The sequence below is a fragment of the Sceloporus occidentalis genome, unplaced genomic scaffold (assembly GCF_023333645.1).
Source record: "Sceloporus occidentalis isolate IW3139 unplaced genomic scaffold, rSceOcc1.0.p SCAF_113, whole genome shotgun sequence".
In the NCBI taxonomy this organism is placed as follows: Eukaryota; Metazoa; Chordata; class Lepidosauria; order Squamata; family Phrynosomatidae; genus Sceloporus; species Sceloporus occidentalis.
Window position 1 is genome coordinate 286444 of NW_028317093.1, and position 25884 is coordinate 312327.

Genomic DNA, 25884 nt, shown 5'->3' on the forward strand with positions numbered 1-25884 from the left:
AAAATGAAACAAAGCATTTATAACTTAAAGCGTCAGTTTTGCCTAAACATAGTATACTCTTATTAGAAGACACCTATACATAGGACCACAAATGTATAAGGGGCTGCCTATCATTGGTCCAAGAGGTGTGTGTGTCAAAAACTAGAAATCTGATATAAATGTTGGAGAGAACACAGAAAAAACGTAAACTGACACTGATATGAATAATACCTGTATTATAATCGCTGCCTGGTCATTCCAACCAATCAGAATACAGACTAGAGCTCCATGAGTGGCAGAAAAAAACACTTTTTAATGGTATTTGGTTCTTCTATAATGCAAAAAAAAATAGGCAAGTACTAAACTAATGTATGTACTTTAACATCTAAGCCTGCTGTATTTATATATGAGCAACTCATGTTTAGGGAGAACTCCCACCTTAAATGAGGCCATCTGTCCACCCGTCACCCAGCCCTTACAACTTATGTCCCTGATGATGCAATAAAAGAACAGGGACCAGCGGATGGAGAGTTATTTTCTTGAATTTAGAAAACAAATAGTTTTACATTTATACAAAATCTCCAAATTAAAATTATAGCTGCACGCAAGTAAAGGGTAAATGTGTAAGCAGATTGTGGCACCAAGACAGCCATCACAAGCCATGCACAATCCTATTCTGTACAAATATTGCACAATTTCATTGATGAGTAAATGCTGAGTGTGTAATTCCTTTTCCGTTATAAATTCATCGCTTCCGTCAGTTTTCTTTCTTCAGGGATACCATTTACCTGTTGAAAATATTAAATGATACAGAAATACCACTTAGCTACACATTCAACACATACACGACATGACGCGACCAAAAAAAATCAAACAATCCAGCCTTTTATATATTTTTCTTTAAATTGTAAAGATACTTTCTCGCGTTCTAAGACATACCGTGATGAGTTACTATACTTGCCTCAAATCTCTGAAAGGTTGTCATACGAAATTCTCCTTTGGTTCCGGCAAGCAGTTAACAAAGAGGAAAAGGCAATGAAAACCTTTCATTCTTAATGCACATTTCCTTCGATAGAAGTGCGGTGGGTATTGAGCAGGGGTTACCCATCCTGTGTGGCACAGATTCAGAAATCCTTGTTCCTTCATTATCAAGTGGCCGTTCCCTGAATTCTGTCAGGCAGTACTGCCAAATTTATTGCGCATGTGCATGATGTTCTTCAGTTGAGAATTTGGTTGGTCAAAGATTAGGTGGGAATCATGGGAATCAAAGCTAAAGGGTCACCAGTTTGCTATAAAGGAATCGGTAGACCAAACTAGGTTTACAGATGAGTTTATCTAAAGAACGGGACACATAAATATACTCTTCAATAAGGATAAGCTTTTAGGGCCTCATTGGCCTCTTCTGTAGATGGTATTGTTTTCATCTGAAGGTCTGAAAATGGTATCACCTTCAGCTATGGGGTATATGCAGTGCTCCTCGGATCAATATATTGATTTTCCATCATGTCCCATCTCTACAAACAGTACAGCAGTACAGCACTTACTGTGATACTGACCTGCATTCTGCTGCTGTGGTATTTGGGTCTGATGTGACGCAGTCCTACAAAAGACAATCAGTCAAGAACCATCTAATAAGCCCAATCTTAAAATGTTACATATAATCAATTTGTATCTTTGGCTGCTACCCAGTCCATAGTGCCTTAACCCTCTCAAACATTCCTCCATTTAGAGGCAATGAGTACAAGCCTTATGAGAATAACCACTTTTATTCTTTTCAGGTGAATACACTGGATTTGATACAAAACAATTGATTTGGTTCTGTGAAAATGACTATTTTCAGATCACGCCCCAGTTCTTCTGTCTCAGCCTGGGATAGCATTTGTGGTAACATCACTTATTTATTTGTTGGTTTTTATGTTTCTGTAAAAGTGCAGGGCTATCAAATAAAAAATATTTAAAAATAATCATGCCGCAGAACTTCTTAAGGCACATTGGATTTCAAATATATATCTTGGTGGGCTGGAAAAAAATAGTGTTCTAAATGGCACAGCACTGTTGACAGAGCAATTTGAACATCCATTTTTTTTTTATTATAAATGTTGATCAGATCCCTTGGAATAATATGCTATGCGCACTACCTTATCACAAAGGAAAAAGAATCAAGCCAAGATTTTGACCCACAATGATACAAATTATCAGGTCTTCATTATGGCACAGAAGGAAATGGCAGGATTGGTTGGTCAATTTTCTTTTGTACCCTGAAAAAGACATGATCGTTTATGAGCATATCAAAGCTTTGTCTGGACAGCTGTGGTATACGATGTCCACCGCAGGATACAAGGTACCAAAGTGAACATACCAGATGATGCTGTCTGCAAGTCTTCCAGCCCCCAACAACTCTAAATTTAAACACAAAATGAAACGGATGGCTGAGCTTTAAATTCCCTTGGATACTTACTGTTGGGTTTGCATCAAAGGCATGCTGGTGTTGTCATAGTTGTCCATATGCATTGGCGGTACCATTTCTCCAGTCACTGGGTGGAACACGGGCAACGTTGAGAGAGGCCAGGCGATTTCCCTGTTCTTGGACATGTCGCGAAGCTCCTTAGTAGATTTTTGAATAGCGCTATGGTGCACAAGTTGAATACTGCAACAAAAGAAAATGTATTAAAATTAGTATTGTTATAATAAACATGTCATGTAGAAAATGGAGCAAAGCTCACAAACAAGTCACAATTGCAAACTCGCATAATCTTAATAGGACCCTTTGTACTATTCATTTATTATATGTGAACAACAAAAAAGAAGGGCCATACGGGATCAATACTTGTATAGAAGTAAAACTGAAAACTACAAGTGCACACTTACATTTTATTTTTAAAATAGGCAACAATAAAAAGGCAGTTTTTTTTAAATAAAAAGGATAGCAGTATATATATACTGTATATATACTATATATATATATATATATGTAAAACATTGTAAATATAAAATCTGAATATTCTCTTAATGCTTAATGTGTTGCTCTGAGGGGCAAGGGAGAAACAAGAGTAAGCTCCGTGCCCCCTAAGGGTACATTATTGCCGGGAGGCACTCGTTGGCTGTATTTGTTAAGGGATCTTGGGATCCGGTATTTACCACTTGGGACAGCAGCAACCGCCTTGATGACTTTTTAAATATCAGTTTTAAATCTCCAAATCCTGTATCTATGTAAATTTTACAAGCTTGTAATGGTTTTCCCTTCACATTCCATGTGTTTCCATCCATGTGGTATTGTAACAATTACAATTCTTTTCAAAGATCAAAGATCCAGCAGCTGCCATGAACTCTGTTATCGGCACCAGTAGAAAGTACACATGGCACCCCAGACCCTTCCATTAATCTGTACCTAATGAACATAGGCATAGTAGGGGTAGAAAAACTATTCGGACCCAAACAACTCATGAGAAATAATTATCTGGTTTTTTGTTGAACAACACACCAAGATTACAGAACTTTCCTTTACTTACTCTGACCACGGAATACGTCCTCTTACTTATCGATGCTCCAAAACATTTCTAGATGACCCTCAAGATGCTTCACCTAAAACAAGTGGGAACCTTGCACTTACATCTAACAATTTTACATGACAGAAACAACCAGGGCCAAGATAAACCCATCAGGGAATTACCCCAGACATCATTTTGGGGTTTAATGAGAATGTATGGAATATATTCTTGGATGTACTTTGAATATTCTGTAGTAAAATGATTGGGGTACATGAGTCCTTCTTCCCCAACTTTACCATTTTTAAAATCAACAATGTATAAAAATAACCTGTAATAATATTTTACAGTAGAAAAAAAAGCTATTACAAAAACTCCTAGGCCATATACCTTTTTAATGTAACTATGTCATCACGAGAGATCTTCCGGTATTTGACCCATTGAGGAAACAAAACTCTTGCGATAAAAGCAAACATTCATTTTAATACAGACTTGCCAATATTTCCCAAGCCTGAATGTGTAAACCCTTCAGATAAAACCTGTGTGAACTAGAAGCAGCTTTCACCAAAAGTAATTTGTGAGTCAATGTCGGAGTGAAACGTGAGACACATGGATGAGCCATGATAAGCTACGGTGAAGTGAGAAAGATTACGTGGCGACAGAAAATAACAGAGAGAAGACACTTACTCTGGTGTCTGCATGTTTCTCTTTTCCCTAGAAACAAAACAAAATGTATGAATTAAATAATAGCATTGAAATTGGAAGAACTCCTTAAACTATACATGAATGATGGATGCTACGCGAGCCATAAATGCTGAAACAGCTACTGATAACACAAAGCAGCGCATGTCAGCATTTACCATCATGAGCGGGATTCCGATATGTTACTCTTAGTAGATCCGAATTGTTTCTTTTAAACTAATTAAAATGCATTTTAATCTTAATATATAGACTATATATATATATATTCTTTATATATATATATATATATATATATATATATAATATAATACTTTTTAGTTTTTTATTTAAAAATTATTATTTATGTAAAAAAAATATACGAGGACAGATATGGAGTACGTATTTCTTTAGGCTGTCCTCTCTATCATTGCATTGCTTGTTATTAACTGGTAGTAAACTTATCCCACTTAGATCCCTGTTTATAAAATATACTTAAAGCACCAGTTTCTATGCTGTTGTGCTCCTTAGTGTCTTATTTATGTGTTTCTTTTTTCTAAACACTAATCAAGAAATCAACCTTTCTACGCTCACCTCGGAACCTATTGCTTTATATTCAACTAGAGTGTCAAAAACATATATGTTAATACTACTTGATGCTGAAAATCATATTGTGGAATAATATAGCAAATTATTCTTTACTATTGTAATAAAATGACAAAAATCCTAAACTAGAGGTAGCCAGCAGGTAACTACAATTCCCAAGATGCTCTGCAAGCCATAGACTTATATACTCATAAAGGTCCTCATTGGGAGTCAAATCGCAGGTTCGGATCTGAGTACGAGTAAGCTTTCATAAATCCCATTATAGACAAATGGAAGGACTTAGAAGGATGGAAATGCAGTGACAAGATATAGATGCTGAGAAAAGACTTACAAAGGATTAAAACACATATTTATTGGAGATAAACAGTATGACAAATGGGTGCGCACACTGTGAAAAAGGATGGTGTTTTTTTGCTACTTGCTGCTTTTCCAAATTCTATAATTCTATCGCACACATTCCAAGAAAATCACACAAGCCCACATCTAATTAGAAATCTGTACATTGTCTTAAACTGGACTGAAATATGAAAGCTGAGTTTTGCGTCTGGTAATAGTTCTGAAGGACATGAACGGTCAACAACTAACCTGGAAACTCTACACATTACTTTCAAGATCACTGGTCAACAAAATCTTACACAAGTATTAACCATCTGAAAGGAAGGAAACGGACGAGCTGCCATTGATAAAACCTTAACATGTCCCAAAGCTGGAGAAAGGGGAAGCAAATTACAGGCAAAGCACACAAAAAAATCATCCAAACCTTTGATGGTGGTCTACAGAACCTCACAGCTCCGCCATACTGCAGCACTCAACATCCAAAATAAAAGCGTAAAGAAAATCGCAATAACTCCCAAAATTTTAATTGTAAAGTTTTATGGAAGGCATTACAATTTTCATTATCAGTTAATTTCCAGGACTCCAGGAATATGTGTGCGCCAAGGTACCTAATATGTTCCAGATCTGAGTGGTCTTGATTACCTTGTTTTAATGCTAGCAGTTTCATACTAGGTGTCCAATACAATATGTTTTCGAGTAATCTTTAACGCTCTCTAGCTATAATTTTCTTCTGAATTGTATCAGATTGCAAGCTTCCTAAAGAATTTAGGTTTTTATAATATGCCTGAACAAGAAATGTAAGTAGCCTTGAAAGCTTGCAATCCGATGCAAATTTGCTTATGTAGCCTGCATGACTGTAAACCATACTTATCTGCAACACTTCAGAGATGAAACAGGCTTTTTGAGCCATTATACGTGTTATATAAATCTAAAATCTGGAGTCAAATCCCAAATTTCATTCTTTAAAGCCGGCAATTCCATAAACAACAAAAAAACATAAAAAAACATATTCACCACATATACTAAAAAAATAAATATAACTAAGTAATGCAGGGAAATAAGGAATGCAACAAAAACCTGAGCTGTATGGATTATATAAAGTTTTATACCACCGTCACATGAACAAGATAGATTTTTGATAGCCTTTAAGTTTTATTTCAATATCTTATAAAAAGTGCTATGCTGCAGCATATGGAGTACCTATTGTTCCTATGAAACACATCTGAGTGTGATGTGCTCTGTCTTTAAATGCACCGTTTAAAGCGTAAAAGATTTTGCCAACTGTAACCATAGCAACACAGGATTTGTTGCTCAGTGAAAACCACTTGGCCTATTCTGTCTGTCCAGTTTTTCTGCTGTAAGAACCTCAAACCTATATTCGGGATAGCAGTACGCCTATCCCCTGCTTGCTTAAATCCCTTCATTGTATTAACCAAATTAGTAATAGATTGGACTTCATTGACAAGTCATTGATAATATTTTGGGGATAAGTGTTAACTGGTTTCCATGTTTTCACAGAAATGATCTTCATAAATATGGTCAGGTGTATCACCTACCCTGGGAACATAGTGTCTGCCGCCCATAGGCCGAGACTTCTGCAATGAAGCCTTTTGTAAATTTTAATTTTCTCCAGTAACTATCGTACTTTGTGTAGAACCCCACGTAAAGCCAGATGAGTTACTCACATTCCTTCTCTCCTGCAGCACATTATATATCCCAGTATTGCAAAGAGCACCAGCGCAACTGCAGAAGGTACAGCCAACGTGATGAGGAATTCCGAATAAAAGTCTCTACTTTTGAGAGTTTGGGAAGGTGGTTTGTACTCCCCGACGTCTGGTAAAATCCCCTCTCCACGTACGATTTCTTGAGGGGTCAACACTTGCTTTGTTTTGTCAACCTAATACAAAAACACAGGAACGTCATGTAAAGTGTGCAAAATGATTATTTTGGCACTTAAGTGGAAGTTACATATACTGAGGTTAGAAAAAAAATCCATAAATCCATTGCTTGCAACAGTTCTGAGATATTTGTATGTATTTATCCAGGAGAAGAAGAACATAAACTTGTCTTCAGATCATGCTAAGTCACTTCTGTATTACAAATCCTGACACTTGTTAGTAAGAAAGAATTTAAAAGTTATGCAGAAATATACCGTGTTCTCTTTTTGAACTTTGTTAATTGTCGAAAGCCCTTTGTTGTTGAAATTGCTTAATTCCAACAAACCAAGTGTCCTTCATAGAGCTGAGACTCGATGTATGCTTAACAATGTCTTGCGGTAGGAGCCAATTCTGTATCATGTCCAGCAACATGTTTCAGTAAACGATTGTTGGCCATATATAATAATAACTTATAGCCATTATTAGTATTCTGAGCATAAAGAAAAAAGTTAACTGAAGTATTTTGAAGATGAAAATCTCATTATACATCAATATTAATTAATTCTGACAATATCACACTTCCATTTTGCCAGGTGTTCAAAAAGCAGATGTAACTACAATGTACAGTATTAAAAAAGCCTGCGAGGTATGGGAAATGGTACAAATGGATAGGTTATCCTGTTTTACCATGAAAGAGAACAGTTTGCCCTTAGTAGACAACCTTCAAAGTGCCATAGGGAGCGCAAAACAATGCTCACAGGGAAACATCTGATAGTGTGATGTTAATTGTATGCAACTCAAACTGTTCTATAAATGGATTAACCAACAAAAATATACCAGAAGCTACAAGGAATATTAGTTCAAGAATGTAATAAAACTTGACATTCATGCAAGTCTCCATTTTCAATGTAGAAATGGAGATTCCAAAAGAATTACCATATATTACACAGGTAAAAAGTTACTGTTTTTAAACATAAATCTAAGCAATTTTTCAAAGAAAAAGAATAAGAATTGTAGGTGGGGGTTCCATGCACAATGTATATTAAGTCTCTCACCAGTGAAATTTTGCACCAATCTATTTGGAATTGAGCTCGAAACTTCTTATCACAGGTTATTACAGGCTCCATCTCCTGGCTACATCTAAGCTGGTTTTGTGGGTTTTCAACTTCTCTTAAACAAGAGGAAAAGGGGACATCTGCCCCAACCATGACATAGACCCTATTAAAACAAAGGTTAATTACAGTTAATATAAGCTTTTCAACAAATAAAAGAAAATCATTATATGTTGGGCTGATTTTCACTAGTTTTATGACAGTTTGGAAACACAACCAGACAAGGGAGCCAGGCCATTAGCTTCTTTCCCTGCAACCAAGAAATTGAACTGTGCTCCTCAACATGCATCAGACTCATGTTGCATTGATGATCATGGAACCATAAGCATATACAACTTGAAATGACAACAAAACCCAAGTGACCAGATAAAGATAAAGTTGTAGCCTTGGTTGTATAATGATTATATATAAAGTCCTGTTGGACAGTTCTTAATTTAAAGTTCTACTGGATTGTGAGAGTATGCCATCATGTCCAGCTGTTGTGTAGTATACTCTCAATCGTTGGCTAATGCCAACATCGGCTTCCCCGATGTTAATGTTGAAGTAACCCAAACCTATGTATATGCTCCTTTGTTAATGCAATAAACTGTTTCCTCTGTCAGCTTACATGTAGTAATATTTAACTTTCAGGACATTGATGGCAATTTTCTAAAACTGTTTAATTGTTTTTCCTAACATCTTAAACTACTAGAAGGTGAAACGGGTCAATCAATTGGCGATGTCTGTTAGAATCAGCATCAAACAGCTAAGTATACCCGGGAACTTCCCAGGGTAGGCTACCTGGAGCTCTTTCTCTCCTGAGAGTGGCTTCAATAGGGGCAGGGTTAGGCATGTCCAAGAAAAAGGTTAGCTATATGAATGGCAGGGTTAGTCGCAATAGCTTTAAATGGGTTGGGAGTGGGCACAGCTAAACAACGCTCCCCTAATGCAGGAGAAAGAGGAGAGTGACCTGTCTTCCCAGGTATGCGACTGGGTCGTTCCATAAAAAGTTTTGGATTCACAGACATTTCTGCACAACTATATGTGTAACATTTTAAAATGATAAAACACTCAAAGAATCTAGGGACAGGGAAATGAATGGTTTCCATTTAAATGATCATTCTGGACCAAACGCTGTTCTAGGAAAATGCTGGTTCACCCAGGTGTTGCTGAAAGGGGACAGAAAACGCACAGAGAATTTTAAAAGAGAAAATCACTTTTCATTTGCAGCAAACCTTTTATGTCGCACTAAAAAGGCAGGTCAGCTTTTGTTACTTAATTACCGATGATGTACAATAATGAAAAGAAATAAGTCATGCATCTATATGTATCTTATGAGCTTATATAACTATAAATAACAACATACCAAAAACTGAGTGCAGTGAATACGTTTTGAATGGCCATGAATGTCGGTGAGTCATGTAATAAGTCTTCAGTAATAATAGGTTCTATCACATCCTGCACTTTCATGCAACCAATTATTTAGATGCTATTAATGCCTTTTATTCCAAAGAATAAAAAAGAAAATTACTTGTTTTTCCTTTTATAGCTAAAAAAACCCAAAGGAAGGAGGTATGGCACTGGTGAGTGAGGATTTCTTTTTTAATGTAATATTATCACCACCAAAAAATATGTACAATTTATTTTCAATGTGTTGCAAGGGGTTAACACAAGCATAAAACTAAGATCCCACTGCAAGCCTCTGAAATTATGTCTTTGCTTCCAACGTAACGTCAAAGTAATTTCTATGTTTCAACATATATTAGCAAGATGTTTTCAACATTTTAATGTCACCAAATTATCTAAACCAGTAGCAATAACTGACAATTCTTAAAGAAGAAAAATAACCAATGAAGAATATAAATTTATCTTCCAGGCATCCATCTTTAGTAGAGACTGTTTTTAATTACAACATTAGCATAAAAAAACTAATTAATGCTCAATATTTTTGCTAGTGCACCAAATAGAGGATACAATACTTTCATAATGAGGACATTAATTTATTTATTATTATTTTTTGCATTTTGGAGATCAGTAGATTTTTAGGGGGTTGAGTTCTAAATATTCTCCGGGACTGAAGTGGCAACTGGAAGCATGTATTTTATTTCTAGCATATATCATTATTATGAGAGTATTTTAATTAAATAGTCCATCACTCTCTGGGGCATTTTAAAGAAGTAACTTAAATCTGTCCTGTTTTCCCAGTTCACAATGCGCCTCCCAAAACTGTTTTGATCTACAGCCTTTTTTTCATGGACTCATAACTTCCCAAACAAGGAACAATAATAACAGATCAGACTTGGGCTAATGTGCTTACCCTTCTTTCATGTCATTGATGGGAAGCGGTACCCTGCCCCCTCGATCCAGGGCAGATGTGATATTTATCGCATTTAGACGTTCCGGTTGCCATACATTTTTAACTGCTCCAAGGAAGTCTCCAAGGATTTCACTAGCCAGCATTTCTTCAACATTCATATTTCTAATGAAAAACTCAGCCTGGTACGGATGTAGAAAATCTACGTAAAGAAAACCCCCAAAAAGGTGTGGTTATTAGGATAAGCTGCCTATCATTGTCAAACAGGCTAACATAAGATATGTTATTATTATTAGAATTCTTATTTTTTGTTTTATATAGCGCTATCATATTCCACAGCGCTGTACATTGTGTAAATAGGATATGACAATTAGTATGTAACATAGCAGTTAGACTAACAGAAAAAGCATTAACCGATGTTAGCGGGCAGTCCTGGCCATGTCCCGCAAGGGAAGGCTCCGGGTAGCCGGAGAGAAGAAGTCACCAGGTATGCTAATCTTATTAAGCAATCTCTATGGAAATGTCTAAAAGCTAAACATTCCGAAGCCTATGTTTAAAATCCCATAAATTGTTATGTTAATTCATCAAGACTATTTTTACAACGATAGCAAGTGATTGTTGAGTTTAATTATAAGCTATCAAATAAAAAAATGTGAATAGCGTTTATTACTAAGAAATACAGTTATTGATAAAAAGGTCTGGATTTATAACAAGCTTGTAAAAGGGAATGTGCTTTGGGGTGCCATTGGATTAATCTCATTTTAACTTCTGTTAACAGAAGTAATTTAATTTCCCTAAGTAAATAGACCCCACGGTGTTGAGATACTTTCTCGCATTATATAAAATTATACTGGTTTGTAAAAAAGAATATTAAGCCTTCCCCCTTTTGTAGTTTTCATTTATATCTAGTCTACTGCCTATAATTCTGGCAGGTTAAGAGGTTAATAATGCATTTCTTCTTTCCTTCTTGATGTACTATGTTCTTAGATTTTGTACTTAGATCTCGAAATATTCTTCTTCGGGGCTGGCCCTTTATAACCTTAGATAAACCACGTCTCAAATGCCTCTCCAGCATGCCCTTGATTGCATTAAGTTGTGGTCTAAGGCAGCTAATTTGCATATATGTTAACATTTTACTTGTTTTACAATGAGTGGGGGGCCAACGTAATGGGATGTTTTCCATTAGAGGAGTCTTTCGGCTAATAAATAGACAGCATGACCAAGGTTGACGAGGCCTGCTGTCACCTTCAGGTGCTGCCAGATGGTTGGGGGCCTCATGATAGTGTGGGAAATCGGTGGCAAAACCTTAGTACATTACTGTTTTTTGTCATTGCTGTAACAATACAATTTACATCCGAGGCAGAAATGCTTGACGTTATTGTTCCAAATATCTGAGATGCTGGCACAATAAATACGCATCATTCTATGCCTGAAGAGAAACTTAAAAGCTAATCTACAAATGTATTAAAATATAACTTTAAATAATACCGTATATCATTTATTAATTAATGTAACATGTTCATATCTCCTGGAAATCCAGCGCACATTTCCTTTCAATTCTCCAAATTTAAGACTGCTTGTTTTTCCTTACACCTGGAGAATAACAGCAGGGGGCGCTATTCCATTTGAGACAAATATTCAGAAGCATATAACAGTACATGTCAGATAGCCAATGGCAAAATACATGCAGATTCTGCTAAGAACATGCTGTATGTATCGTCTTTATATATACCGTATTTGCTCGATTATAAGACGACCCCCCAAAATCTGAATATTAACTTATGAAAAAAAAGGAAAAAGCCTGAATATAAGACGACCCTATAGGAAAAAAGTTTTAACAGTAAATGTTAGTCCATGTAAACTATGTGAACAACAATTTGTTTTTATTTCCTTTTTTATTTTTTCAACCTGCCCCCCCAGTTATGCACATCTGCCCCTAGACTTGCCACTCTGCCCCAGAAATGCCTTATACCCCATATATGCCACAGTGCCCCATGATATGCCTTTTAACCCTCTAAATGCCACTGTGCCCCATGATATGCCTTTTAACCCTCTAAATGCCACTGTGCCCCATGATACGCCTTTTAACCCTCTTTATGCCACTGTGCCCCATGATATGCCTTTTGACCCCCTATGTGCCACTCTGCCTCCAGAAATGCCTTATACCCCTATATGCCACTCTGGCATTTAGGGCGTTAAAAGGCATATTATGGGGCAGAGTGGCATATAGGGAGGTAAAAGGCATTTCAGGAAGCAGAGTGGCATTAAAGGGGTTAAAAGGCATTTCACAGAGCACTCTGCCTCCAGAAATGCCTTACACCCCCCATTTAACACTCCCCCCCCCCCCTCCAAATTTACCGGTGCTTCTGAGTTGGGGGGGGGGCGCATAACACAGGAGCATCTAGGTCCCCTGCATCTGAGCCCCCGGTGCTTAGTCCGGGCAGCATGTAGACCTCCACGCGAATCGTGTAGAGCTCTACACGCTGCCTGGACTAAGCACCGGGGACTCAGAAGCACCGGTAAGTTGGAGGGGGGGGGCATAACACAGGAGGATCCAGGTCCCCTGCATCGCTGCGGGGGATCTGGATCTTAGTCTCATAATCAGACCTATTTGAGGTCTGATTATAAGACGACCCTGATTATAAGACGAGGGGTATTTTTCAGAGCATTTTCTCTGGAAAAAACCTCGTCTTATAATCGAGCAAATACGGTATATTATTCTGGAATGGCTGAAAAATTCCACAAAAACTTTTTAAAAAAAAACTTCAAAAACTTCAAAAACACAACCTACTGCATCATCCTTATTGGCTTCTAATGGATAATGCACAAGATGAACTGCATTGTGCAACTTCATGTTATAAAAGTTAAGGTCGGCCGATGCCTTCCAATCCCAGGATCACATAGTAATTTACCTGGACACAAAAACTGATAAATATATGTTATACAAACTTTACTGTACACAATACAAGTTGTATTGGTTTAAATTTTTATCATCTAGGGCTGACAATTTTTTGGAAAAATCATCCTGGCTTCGGTAATACTTTATTTAGGGTTTTACTGAAACAGAATTTGACAGCGTTTAAGAACCAGTTATTTTTCCTGCTTTAATCCTTAATCACCAGTCCATAGTCTCGTTTTAGGCTCATAATAGCCATGTGCCTACACCATGCATGTTTAAATCTTCTCACTGTATTAGCCCCTACAGATTCTGATGGGAGGCTGTTCCACTTATGTACCACCTTACATTATTTCTAAGCCGCTGACCCTCTACTTTTAACTTATGGAATTGAGGTGTAAGACATCTCCTCCACTGAATCATAATTCCTTCCAGTAAGAAATGAGTTTTGGTATTAATTATTTGGGGTGCTTTTTTCATTAATGGCATTTACTTATTTATTATCATTTTATTACAGAAGATGTACCAGGAGTGGGGTTCAAGCCCACACGGATACACATCCATTGGATCTTAAGTCCAACGCCTTAACCACTTGGCCATCCTGGTACTCTTGGCTGTTAACTTCTTTTTTACCAGCTAACTAGTTTTATTAGTTCGGTAGCAATCATACTTACAGCTCAGGTGGTTGTCATACTTCCTTCCTGAAAGAACCCCATGTCTCTTTCATTTAATTTTTTGGAGCTTTTTTTCATGAATTACATTTACTTACTGGATTATGGAACCAAAAAAACTTCACTGAAAGGCCTGCCTGTTTTCTACATCATCCGTGATTGAAAAGTTTAAACTATATGATCTTCCAAATCTTTAGTTATCTTCCAAATAAGGAACTTCTTTGATCACCTAGCCATAAACCAGTAATAAAAAAAAACTTTTTTTATGGGGAATTCACCCAGAAGATGAAGGCAATGGTCTGATCTCTCCTCTGGGCTAAAGGAGTAGGTGTCTTGGACCTATTCAACAATTAGAAAGACAAAAACACTATAGTGCCTTATTCTACCCAAAATACTGTCGTCATTTTGGGGTTTTTTTGCAGTTTGCTGGCTAATTAGAAGTTCATCACAGCTTTGCATCCATTTGCCTCCATGACGATCAATGTAATCTCGAAAGATTGTATCTTAGAATGGGTGAAGTTGGCAAATGTTTTCCAACCTTGCTAACCATGTAACTATGATGATTTTTAATTAGCAAGATAGAGAAGTCACTGGTTACGGAAACTATAAATACAGTAATTACCGTATTTTTCGCTCCATAAGACGCAGTTTTTTTCCTCCCAAAGTAGGATGAAAAATCAGCCGCGTCTTATGGAGCGAAGATGCAGGCAGGGAGGGGGGGGGCAACAATATACCGTATTGGCTCGAATATAGGCCGCACTTTTTTCCCCCACTTTAAGACTTTAAAGTGGGGGTGCGGCCTATATTCGGGGTCTAGCGCCCGACGCCCGGGACGTGCAGTCCCGGGCGCCGGGCAGGCAGCGGGGTTAGGATACAGATCCCCCGCAGCGGTGCAGGGGACCTGCATCCTACTCCCCGATACGCTCAGACAGCCTCCCCTGCCAGCACTTCCCACGGGGGGGGGGGGTGCCGGCACGGGAGGTTGTCTAAGCGCATCGTGCGGATGCGTTTTACCTCTGCACCCCCCGCGGACTTACCGGAGCAGACTCCCGGGTGTCTTGCGGGGTCGGCGGGGGACGTCTACGCAATACAACTTCCGGTGCCGGATGTGCCGCACCGGAAGTTGTATTGCGTAGATGTCCCCCGCCGGCCCCGCAAGACACCCGGGAGTCTGCTCCGGTAAGTTGGGGAGGGGGGGGCAGAGGGGGACAGTGGCAGCGTATCTCGGGGAGGGAGGACAGTGGTAGCATATCTCGGGGAGGGAGGACAGTGGCAGCGTATCTCGGGGAGGGAGGACAGTGGCAGCGTATCTCGGGGAGGGAGGACAGTGGTAGCGTATCTCGGGGGGCGGGGGGGGGGCAGAGTGGCAGTATGTTTTTTGGTGCTTTTTTAAAGAAAAAAACTTTTTCTTTAAAAAAACACCAAACTTTTAGGGTGCGGCCTATATACGGGGGCGGCCTATATCCGAGCCAATACGGTACTCACCAAAAGTGTCCCGGACAGTCTCTGTCTCGCTTCGCCGTCCAGGGGAGGTCTTCATCTGGAGACCGCCGCCTCTGTCGCCGCCTCTCCTCTTCTCTGGTCCGTTGCGACGGCTAAGGGCGGACTGGATGGAGAGGACGGGGGGATTTGACGCAAGCGCCGTGTCACGTATGGCGCCGGCGCATGCGCAGTACGGCGCTTGTAGTCCAACTACACTTCCCATCATGTCTGACCAGCTTTTTTCTGTGCAGGCATGACGGGAGGATGATGTCCTTTTTTTATAGCCCATTTTTTAGCTCAAAATATTTTTTCCTTTTTTTTCTCCTCTAAAATCTAGGTGCGTCTTATCAGCAGGTGCGTCTTATAGAGCGAAAAATACGGTAGTTTACTTACCGTATGTTTTTGGTAAGTTATTTTATTACATCTCTAAAAATTGTACAGCGCTGCATAATATGTTGGAGCTTAATAAATAATGGATAATAATAACTGTAGCCATATTATATGGTGACAATGTTTATCTACTGTATCACTTTAAACCTATCTGCGAAAGACACAGATCACCCAAATATTTACAACACAGACGCTCACCTTCCGCGGACATTATGTTAATAATTAGGTTGTGCCTTGCAGTCTCAAAGGTTCTCCTGTTGTAGGCAGTTATCTATGGAGAAGACACAGACATTTTTATTAAAAAAAAAAAAACAAGGTCATACAAGGTCAATACATTATATGTAAATCACTTTTTACACCCTAGTTGATTATAATTAAAAGTGCAATATTTTTAATAGTTTTAAGCAACTATGAAATGATAATGGCAAAAACACAAACAGAACAAGTAAAAATGGAAACCTCTATTTAACACTTTTAGTTGGCAGTAGGTCAGAACCTTAAAAAAGAAAGAAATATACTTAAACATCAAATAATGTATCATGAAGATAAATTATTTTATCAAAGAGATTAATAATTATGATACACAATAGGTGTTCCGGGAGAAGAGTAGAGTGACTGGTGCAATGTAGATAATGAACATCAACCAGCAACTAATGTAGCTCAAAGCTTTAATTAAAGGAGAAAGGAAAATTCTCCTTTGTACCCCAGCGCACAAAGCAAGGTCCATAAAGACATGGTTGGGTGAGTTTGGTGTGGAAGAACTTGACCGGCCGCACAGAGCCCAGAATGGAGATTGTGAGCCAGGCCTTCTCATCCAACATCAGCGCCTGACCTCACAAATGCTCTACTGGATGAATGAGCAAAAATTCCCACAAAAACCTTCCCAGAAGAGTGGAAGCTGCAAAGGGACGACCAACTACATATTAATATATATATATATATGTATGTGCGTGTACACAAATGATAGTCCTTTTCTTTTTTGCAAAGAGAGTTTTGAGCTATATTTTGAGCAATTAAAGACTGCTTTAACCCAATGCAAAGGGTGTCATGGTGCTCCTAGCGCATGTGTGTTTAATTTATAATGTAGACAAAGTTATGATTTAAATTACTGTGTATTACAGCTACATGACATTAGTTCCAGTTGGAGACATAGCGCTAATTTACAGTCAGATGTGTACCTATAAAAAAAAAAAAAAAAAAAAAAGAACAAAATGTGTTTTTTAGTTCTTTTTCTGCCGGATAAAAGGAACTGGAAACAGCACTGTTGATTTATAAAATATGACAAGGTGATAAAGGATTATTCAAATTACATGCATTGCGCAGCATAATATCGGAACAATTTCAACATATATAGGTTGAACCTGAAATTTTTTTGACCGTCGTTTTTAGCACCATACCCCAGTTAGCCTGATTCCTCCAAGACTCATTGCTTCCATTGCGCTGATGTCAGTTCTAATGTATAAGTACGCGAGGTGTTCGCTGAAGCAGTTGCATGCTCATTCATAACGCACCCATCACACAACCTGCCGGCCCTGCAGCTGTTACTGGCGGGGCAGATCTGTGCGTCCATAAACCCAGTTTGTTAGGTGCCTAATTATCTGGGATGCCTACCTAGTAATCCTGTCCATCACTCATCAAAAAAAGGACACTAGGAAAGCGTTCAATAACCCCAGTCAGGCAGCTCAAGATACTTGTCGCCTATCCGTTAAGGCGGCCAGATTTGCATTGAGCTCGGCCCCTCTAACAGTGTCTTCTATGAACAACAGGTTAAACCACTCTGCTCACTGCACCTAGAGAAAAGCTAATTGCAACTCACTAATTCAGCCCTTCTAGACTCAAGCATTTTCTGTTGTGTAGAGAAACCTTCCTAGTGATTCAAGTTTAGACTATCCTTACCACTTGGATTAGTTTGCTGACCTGTTCGATCTTTAGTACAGGCATCGAAGGACATAACATGCTCCTGATTGCATACTCAACCACCTATTAAGTGTTGCCTGTTCTCAGACAAGTTCTCCTAACGCCAAATGAGTAGCCTGGTTGTCAATCCTTTTGGTCGTGCTGCCTACAGGATTACTGAACTTGTTCCAATGATTACACCCATTAGAGACAAAACACGTGGAGCTCTTGGTTGGCTTTGGCAAAGGAAAACTCAAGTTTCAACTGTATGCTTTCTGTGCTAATTTTATGCTGTCTGTTTTCCATTGGATTGTACACATCGAGCATTGGTGTCCTTGCCATTGTCAGCCATGATTGTATGATATCCGTAATTGGCATAAAATGGAGTATTGCCTGCTGATTTCTGTACCTGGTTGTTATAGGCAAATTCTACTTTGGGTTAAAGTAGATTCCAATCATCTTGGAACACCGTAGATATTGCTTGAGATTTGGTTGATGTGTTTCGTTTGTCTGTTGCTTTTCAGGTGGAGGACAGAAGATAAATTGACCTGGATGATTGAGACATTTTATTAACGAGCCTCTAGCTTCGACTTGGCATCTGGGCTTAACAGTGCCAGTCCTTCCTGTTTTTTTATTGAGATAACCATACCTCAATGATGAGGCTTATGAAGTCCAAAATATTATATTGCTGGATTTTTCATGCCTCACATTCGATTCTGTACTGTAGGATCAGTCTGATGTACTGAGAAGGATTGTTAACTCTAGAACAACATGAGCATCCAACAACTGTTCAAGCTGGTTTTATAGTATTTTCAGCAATTTACCAAACGCATATAATCCATTTCAAAACATTTGCAGAACTATACAAAATTGTTTTTAATAATAATACAAAATGGAAAACCCTACCTCGATAACTGTGGGCTTCCCCACACTTTCAAATGTTGGTGATCCATACAGTACACCATCGCTGTACGGTGTCCGTTGAATGTATCGCAGCCATCCTGGTCTATCAGGGTAACCCATTAAATTTGTATTAAATGTTATTGGATCATTACTAAGTTCACCTAAACAGGAAACACAATATTAAGTACTGTACAAAATATGGAATGTTCTAAAATACTAGAAACATTTAGAATTGTATCGTAGAATGTCCTGCTCTGCATAGTGGGACTTGTAGTCTGATACGGCTTTTTAGAGATATTATGTGCTAAAAAGCCCTCAATATTAAAACTCTTAATGATCTTGTACATTGTTCTTCAAGTACTATACACAAGATAAAAATGGTATGTGCTGTGGAATCTGATGGCGCTATACAAAACAATAAATAATAATGTAAAACGAACATTATAGACAATCAAAAGGACAGTATTAATCATTTTTAACATCATACAATTGTGTACTTTGCCCTTATTGTAATGTAATACAAAGGGAACAGAAGCCTATGCTCTGGTGCTATATGTTTTCATGTTAGTATACATGAGTGTCAGGGCATGTGTACTATATCACCAAATCACATGCCTGGTGGAGAATAACAAAATATACAATTACATTGCAAAAAACACTTCTAACGGAAGGCTAACAGGCAACATGTAAACTACTACTTCACCAAAAGGGCAGTACATGCTATGGCTAGCCTTCCGTTAGAAGTGGTAAAGGTCAATGTCCTTCTAGGGATATACATAAGGCAATCCTGAAATGTGTTGAAGTTAATTTGCGCGTCATGATGTCCATTCAACAACCTATAGTTGAGTTCCTTAAATTATGAGACTGAAGAAAATGATTGGAACGAAATACACAATATAATGATCTTAAAATAGATCAAACAATAGTATTTTTTGATAATGATGATTTCAATGGTGCTATAATATCATCCATCCAAATTCCAGTCATTTGATCAGTTATATCTTACTCTAGTGGACTTGATCTAATATATGGCTCCATTTATCAATAAAAATCTATAACAAAATGATCGATACTTTGCTATTGATAATTAAACATGTAAATGGTGACATAATAGCACCAGGGATATCAACATTTTACTGGATCGCAGTGATATCGAATGCGTTAACACAATAAAGAAGCAGTCCCTCTACACAAAGTATGCATGACCCCCTTATTTACAGCTTTGCAATAAAAGTTTGATCACAAATAAAGTCTGAAAACAATGAGACGCATTGTTGAGGATCATGTAGGTTGCCCCAGACGGAGGGACCGCTTCTTGTATGAATTAAATAACATTTTTCATATTTTAAAAATCCCATACCCGGCTTTGGATAAGGAGGGAATTCCCCCTTATAGTATTCCCTCTCCAGCACATGAACAAAAAGGACTCCCGAGGAAGGATAGACATTCCGATCGGAGTGGACCTTAGACAGAATAGTGTACACTGAAAGCAGAAGGAAGAGAACAGACAGAAAAGCTACGGTCAGACATGCCTGTGATCTCTAACTGCACAAAGCGTGCCTTCGATCCAAGTAATGGGGAGAAAGCATTGCATTCTGGTTAAAATCAGCTGTGCGGTTAATATGGAGATTTTTTTCTGCAGCTCGGTGTTGTATTTCTTTGGGATGAATGTATAGCGGTTATGATGCATGAATGATGTATAAAATGCTGATACTTAATAACTTAATAATTATTTATTATTGCTATTCGTCTACATTCTGTCTGTAATATCTGGTATTTTTGTTTTCTATATATTGTAGATGATGTAAATATATATAAACATAAAAACACTTAGTAATATGAAAGTACAATTTTTTTCTTTTTTAATCCAAGTTGTGAAAAGTTGTAGCCTCAAATTTTTTTTTGTTTTCCAACCAAAAATGAAGCAAATAAAGATCCATCTCAATTAGTTCAGTGCATCCATTAGGCTGATGCAGCATTCATATCTAAAGACCTCATAACCACTGACATATCCAAGACACTCTGAGTTCAACAGTAGCGATGGCGGCCATCAGTTTACATTTAAGCAGTCAAAGGGAAAGTCATGTAAAACACTCAAAAGGAAACTGAAACCCAGCACCTTTTACCCTTATTTATTGCTCAGATAGGGACAGTGACAAAAACAGATTATTTTACTGATCCCTGGAAAAAAAAGGGGTATTACTGTCGGTCTATGCTAGCTGTTGGTTGTACGAGGGGCTACATGTCATGGAAAATACCCATGTGAATCTATTAAACTATTACACTATTGCCATCACAAATTGTACAGTGCACTGATTTATTAAAACTACATATATCTCGTGCTTTTCCATTGTGTAATTGTTTTATAGATATTTTGCTCACGCCAAGAAAGCTGAAATTGGCGGTAGCCTGTGGCAGATCCAGCATTATCTAATCAATTTCCTGGACTCAATCAACAACAATATAAGAGAGATTAACTAAGAATAAAACACTATCAAGCAGATCCTAAAAAAGGAATTTACATAGATTTACCCATGATATACACATTGGATGGGTTTTAATACCTACATATACCTATTTTAATGAGATATAGGTTTCTTTAGTATGTAGAACTGCATGTGGAATAAATAACATACACTTTATTTGGAAAAAACATTACGGGAGACATTTTGACAAATATTAATTTAATGACTGCTACAATTACTGATATACATCAATGAAATACTGAAATATATCTGTGATCTCAGGGAAGTGTGTATGGAATGGTCATGTTCTTTAGATCATTAAATGTTCAATGCTAAATATCTACAGTATAGGGCTGAAACAACGAATCGATAAAATCGATAATAATCGATAACGGAAATCGTTGTCGACGATTTCCGTTATCGATTAATCGAGTGATCGATTCGTTGTTGGAGCACTCGGCTCCTTTTACTTACCTCCGCGAGCGTTCCCCGCTTCCGCTACACGCTCTGCAGTCTCCGCCTTCTTTTAGTTGCGTGACGCGTTCCGGAGGTAAGTATTCTTCATGTCTGTGCGAATCGCTCTGTGCGAGTGGCTCCATTCGCACAGAGCGATTCGCTCTGTGCGAGTGGCTCCGTTCGCACAGAGCGGTTCGCTCCATTCGCACAGAGCGATTCGCGGGGGTGGGGTTCCAGGGGATGCAGGGCAGAGTGGGGGTGGGGGGGCAGGCTAGGGTAGGAGACTGAGTGCAGGGTGTGAGTGTGGGGGCAGGGCAGGAGACTGGGTGCAGGGCAGAGTGGGGGTGGGGGTGCAGGGCAGAGTGGGGGTGGGGATGCGGGGCAGGGTGTGAGTGTGGGTGCAGGGCAGAGTGGGTGCAGGGTGTGAGGGCAGGGTGTGAGTGTGGGGGCAGGGCAGAATGTGGGGGCAGGGCTGGGTGCAGGGCAGAGTTGGAGACTGGGTGCAGGGGCACAGTGCAAAGTGCTGGGTGCAAAGTGCCAGGGCTGGGTGCAAAGTGCTGGGTGCAAAGTGCTGGGTGCAAAGTGCTGAGTGCTGGGTGCAAAGTGCTGGGTGCAAAGTGCTGGGTGCAAAGTGCCAGGGCTGGGGCAAAGTTTCTTGAACAGTAATAGTCCACCTCTTTTCAGAATGTTTGGGGTTATTTTGTTTCATAAATATTGTGTTTGGGTTTTTGTACTTTGAAAATATTGTTTTTTTATTACATCATAACAAAATAAGAATGTTAATGTAAATTTTAAGTTGTTTTTTAACATCCAGTTCATTAAATTATTTTAAATAAAAAAAAATTTGCATATTGTTTTTTTTATCCGATTAATCGATTAATCGAAAAAATAATCGGCCAACTAATCGATTATTAAAATAATCGTTAGTTGCAGCCCTACTACAGTATACAACACATATATTTATATATATATCTGTGTATATACATATACGGTATATATATATATATATATATACGGTATATATATATATATATTGAAGCTTTGGTTCTACATGATTTTTACAAAAAAGCTATCGTTTTGATTAATGTCATCCTTCTGAGAAGTCTCTCCAGCAATACAATGTTGTCTATTGTGTTCATTTATTAATTTCCATTTCACTTCATCCCCCGCAGCTTATCTCTAAATGGCAGAGAAATCCCCGATTCTGAGTTGATCGTATATAGATGTCCTTTTATTGCACATGATAATATTTTACTGGATTTTGCTCTACAAAAAGAATACCTTACAATGTAAAAAAAAACAAAAAACGTTTTAGTTCTTCTTAAGAAACTATAAAGGGTAACTTTTCAGTATAAACTTGTTTATGACAGTTTTCAGTGTAGACGAACACAATGCAACTCGCTGATATTCCAGAAGTTACCAAATGACAGGCCGTATTCTTGGCAGAAAACTTGTGACTAAAAGAACAATGGGCCCTTTTTACTAAAGCACATAAAAATGTAGGTTATTAATAAACCAAAGAGGCAATTTTACACACTAAGGGGTTTATTCACTAAAGAATAAGTTGTAGGTGAGATGGAATATTTTATCTGATTAAATTAAGGATCTCTGGGGAGGTCTTCCTGGAGCAATAGTCAAGTTGGCACTAGAAAATTCAGTTAATTATTTACGATAAAAATGTTAAGGTTCTCCAAAAATCCTCATAAAACATTCATATATAAACATCTAAAATATAATCGGCATTGTCATTCAGATATACAGTATCTGATTCTTTTTGGGGATGCTGATTTAATCTGTAAAAAATCAGCAAACTTCTTGGTGCTGTTCCATCCTGTCTCTTCTAAAACCCATGTTTCATGGTAGTCAGATTTGGGGGGGGGAAATGTTTATCCGCAGAGGTTGTCTGCATATGACATTTTCGTATTGACTCATAGTAGGTCCAGTCATGCGTTGGGATGCCATAAACAGGTATTTGTGGACCACAGGAGTTATCACAAAAGGGGACAAAATTGCAATAGTTTAACACCAAAATATCATATCACAGCTCTACCAAGTACCACAAACAAAACAAACGCACAGCCTCCAGGACTCTCTGTGCGTCTTCTTAGTGATCAGTGTACTAAGAACAGTCAAGTGGTTCAAGAGTAGGAAGGTCAGGTAGAAGGGTTGAACTTGATGGACTTAGGTCTTTTTTCAACCTTACGACCTATGTAACTTTGAACTATGTAACTATGTACCGTATTGGCTCGGATATAGGCTGCCCCCGTATATAGGCCACACCCTAAAAGTGTGGTGCTTTTTTAAAGAAAACGTTTTTTTCTTTAAAAAAGCACCAAAAAAACATGCTGCCACCCCCCGAGATATGCTGCCACTGTCCTCCCCCCCGAGATATGCTGCCACTGTCCTCCCCCCCGAGATATGCTGCCACTGTCCTCCCCCCCGAGATATGCTGCCACTGTCCTCCCCCCCCCGAGATATGCTGCCACTGTCCTCCCCCCCCGAGATATGCTGCCACTGTCCTCCCCCCCGAGATATGCTGCCACTGTCCTCCCCCCCGAGATATGCTGCCACTGTCCTCCCCCCCGAGATATGCTGCCACTGTCCTCCCCCCCCCGAGATATGCTGCCACTGTCCTCCCCCCCGAGATATGCTGCCACTGTCCTCCCCCCCCCGAGATATGCTGCCACTGTCCCCCCCGAGATATGCTGCCACTGTCCTCCCCCTCGAGATATGCTGCCACTGTCCTCCCCCCCCCCGAGATATGCTGCCACTGTCCTCCCCCCCGAGATATGTTGCCACTGTCCTCCCCCCCCCCGAGATATGCTGCCACTGTCCCCCCCGAGATATGCTGCCACTGTCCTCCCCCCCCGAGATATGCTGCCACTCTGCCCCCCCCGACTTACCAGAGCAGACTCCCGGGTGTCTTGCGGGGCCGGCGGGGGACATCTACGCGATACGCGTATACAACTTCCGGTGCCGGCACTCAGTGGATGTGCCGGCACCGGAAGTTGTATACACGTATTGCATAGATGTCCCCCGCTGGCCCTGCAAGACACCCGGGAGTCTGCTCTGGTAAGTCTTGGGGGCAGAGGTAAATCGCATCGTGCGGACGGTCACCGGCTGCGGCGATGCGGGTAAACAACCTCCGCAGCCGGTGACCGTCCGCACGATGCGCTTAGACAACCTCCTGTGCCGGCACCCCCCCCCCGTGGAAAGTGCTGGCAGGGGAGGCTGTCTGAGCGTATCGGAGAGTAGGATGCAGGTCCCCTGCACCGCTGCGGGGGATCTGTATCCTAACCCCGCTGCCTGCCCGGCGCCCGGGACTGCATGTCCAGGGTGTCGGGCGCTAGACCCCGAATATAGGCCACACCCCCACTTTAAAGACTTAAAGTGGGGGGGAAAAGTCCGGCCTATATTCGAGCCAATACGGTAAGTGTTTTGTATTGTTTCTGTATATTTTAGGTTTCTACAAAAATGCACCAAAGCAACGCCACATATTATAATCACCCTGGTATAAGAAATGTGTTGAATAAGGGTTCAAATGACCTTACAAATGTTCTCAAAAAAGGATATGCTGGAGTATGTGAGTAAACAGTCCAGATAGGGAAGGTTAGCTTATTGATTCTAAGGTTAAATGCAAGACAGACGCAAGGAGATTCTAAAAAAATCAGAATATCTACAAATTAGAGCAGGTTTCACAGCGTGTGGACATATAAATCTGGTCACTGGACATACAGTACAAAAGGTAGAGAGCAAAACTGCACATGCTGCATGCACAGAGAAAGCCACCGATAACAGAAAAATAACCGGAAGGTCAGAGTTTGCCCAACCATGAGTTAGAGTTAGAGACAAATTAGAATTGAGTACTTAAAGGCACATAAATATTATAACGAACTCGAAGTCAATTCAAGCAGTACTTACCTTCTTTAGTCTGTCAATAAGTTAGACGGAACAGGTTTTAAAAAAAGCAAAAGGTAAATTAAAAAAATAATGGGTCCCCATGTGGTCTAAACTCACCATCTCTCTGCACAGCAGGGTTTAGTCTGCTGATAATATGGAGGTTGACCCGCTTAGTCTTCCAATAAACTGATTCATTTTTGCCATCGGCACAGCTTAGCAAAATAGCTTTCCAGAATAAAAGAAATAAAGTCAGATTAACATAGATATTGGTGATCAACCCTTTCAATCCCGAATCAAATAATAGGACAGATGGTATATAGAGTATTCCGCACAAAATAACAACAAAAGAAGACAAGAAGTTCAATGTAATGGAGGCAGTCTTAATATAGTAAAACTCCCATGATGTGCATTCAGCACCCTATTACTAAAGGTTATGGGAGGCCCATGTAGGCTCAAATG

At 39.3% G+C, this 25884-nt stretch overlaps 1 protein-coding gene and 1 non-coding gene across 3 annotated transcripts; both read right to left on the reverse strand.

Annotated features, from left to right (window-relative positions):
- Positions 1-716: 716 nt before the first annotated feature.
- Positions 717-25639, reverse strand: LOC149282509 (epsilon-sarcoglycan-like). Of its 2 annotated transcripts, XM_089498087.1 has the most exons (12): positions 25543-25639; positions 19965-20087; positions 18608-18765; positions 16004-16076; positions 10370-10568; positions 8017-8179; positions 6770-6981; positions 4152-4178; positions 2438-2626; positions 1536-1579; positions 941-975; positions 717-767 (listed from the first exon to the last, which is right to left on the reverse strand). In XM_089498087.1, exons 3-12 carry the CDS (start codon positions 18722-18724, stop codon positions 717-719), a joined length of 1110 nt encoding a protein of 369 aa, XP_089354213.1. In that variant the 5' UTR covers positions 18725-18765; positions 19965-20087; positions 25543-25639. The 2 variants fall into 2 exon arrangements, with proteins under 2 accessions (XP_089354213.1, XP_089354215.1); XM_089498089.1 differs by lacking the exons at positions 4152-4178; positions 25543-25639 and having other exon boundaries at positions 19965-20091.
- On the reverse strand, positions 13786-13868 carry TRNAL-UAA (transfer RNA leucine (anticodon UAA)). The gene has a single exon. It is a non-coding gene; the product is annotated as a tRNA-Leu (tRNA).
- Positions 25640-25884: the final 245 nt, after the last annotated feature.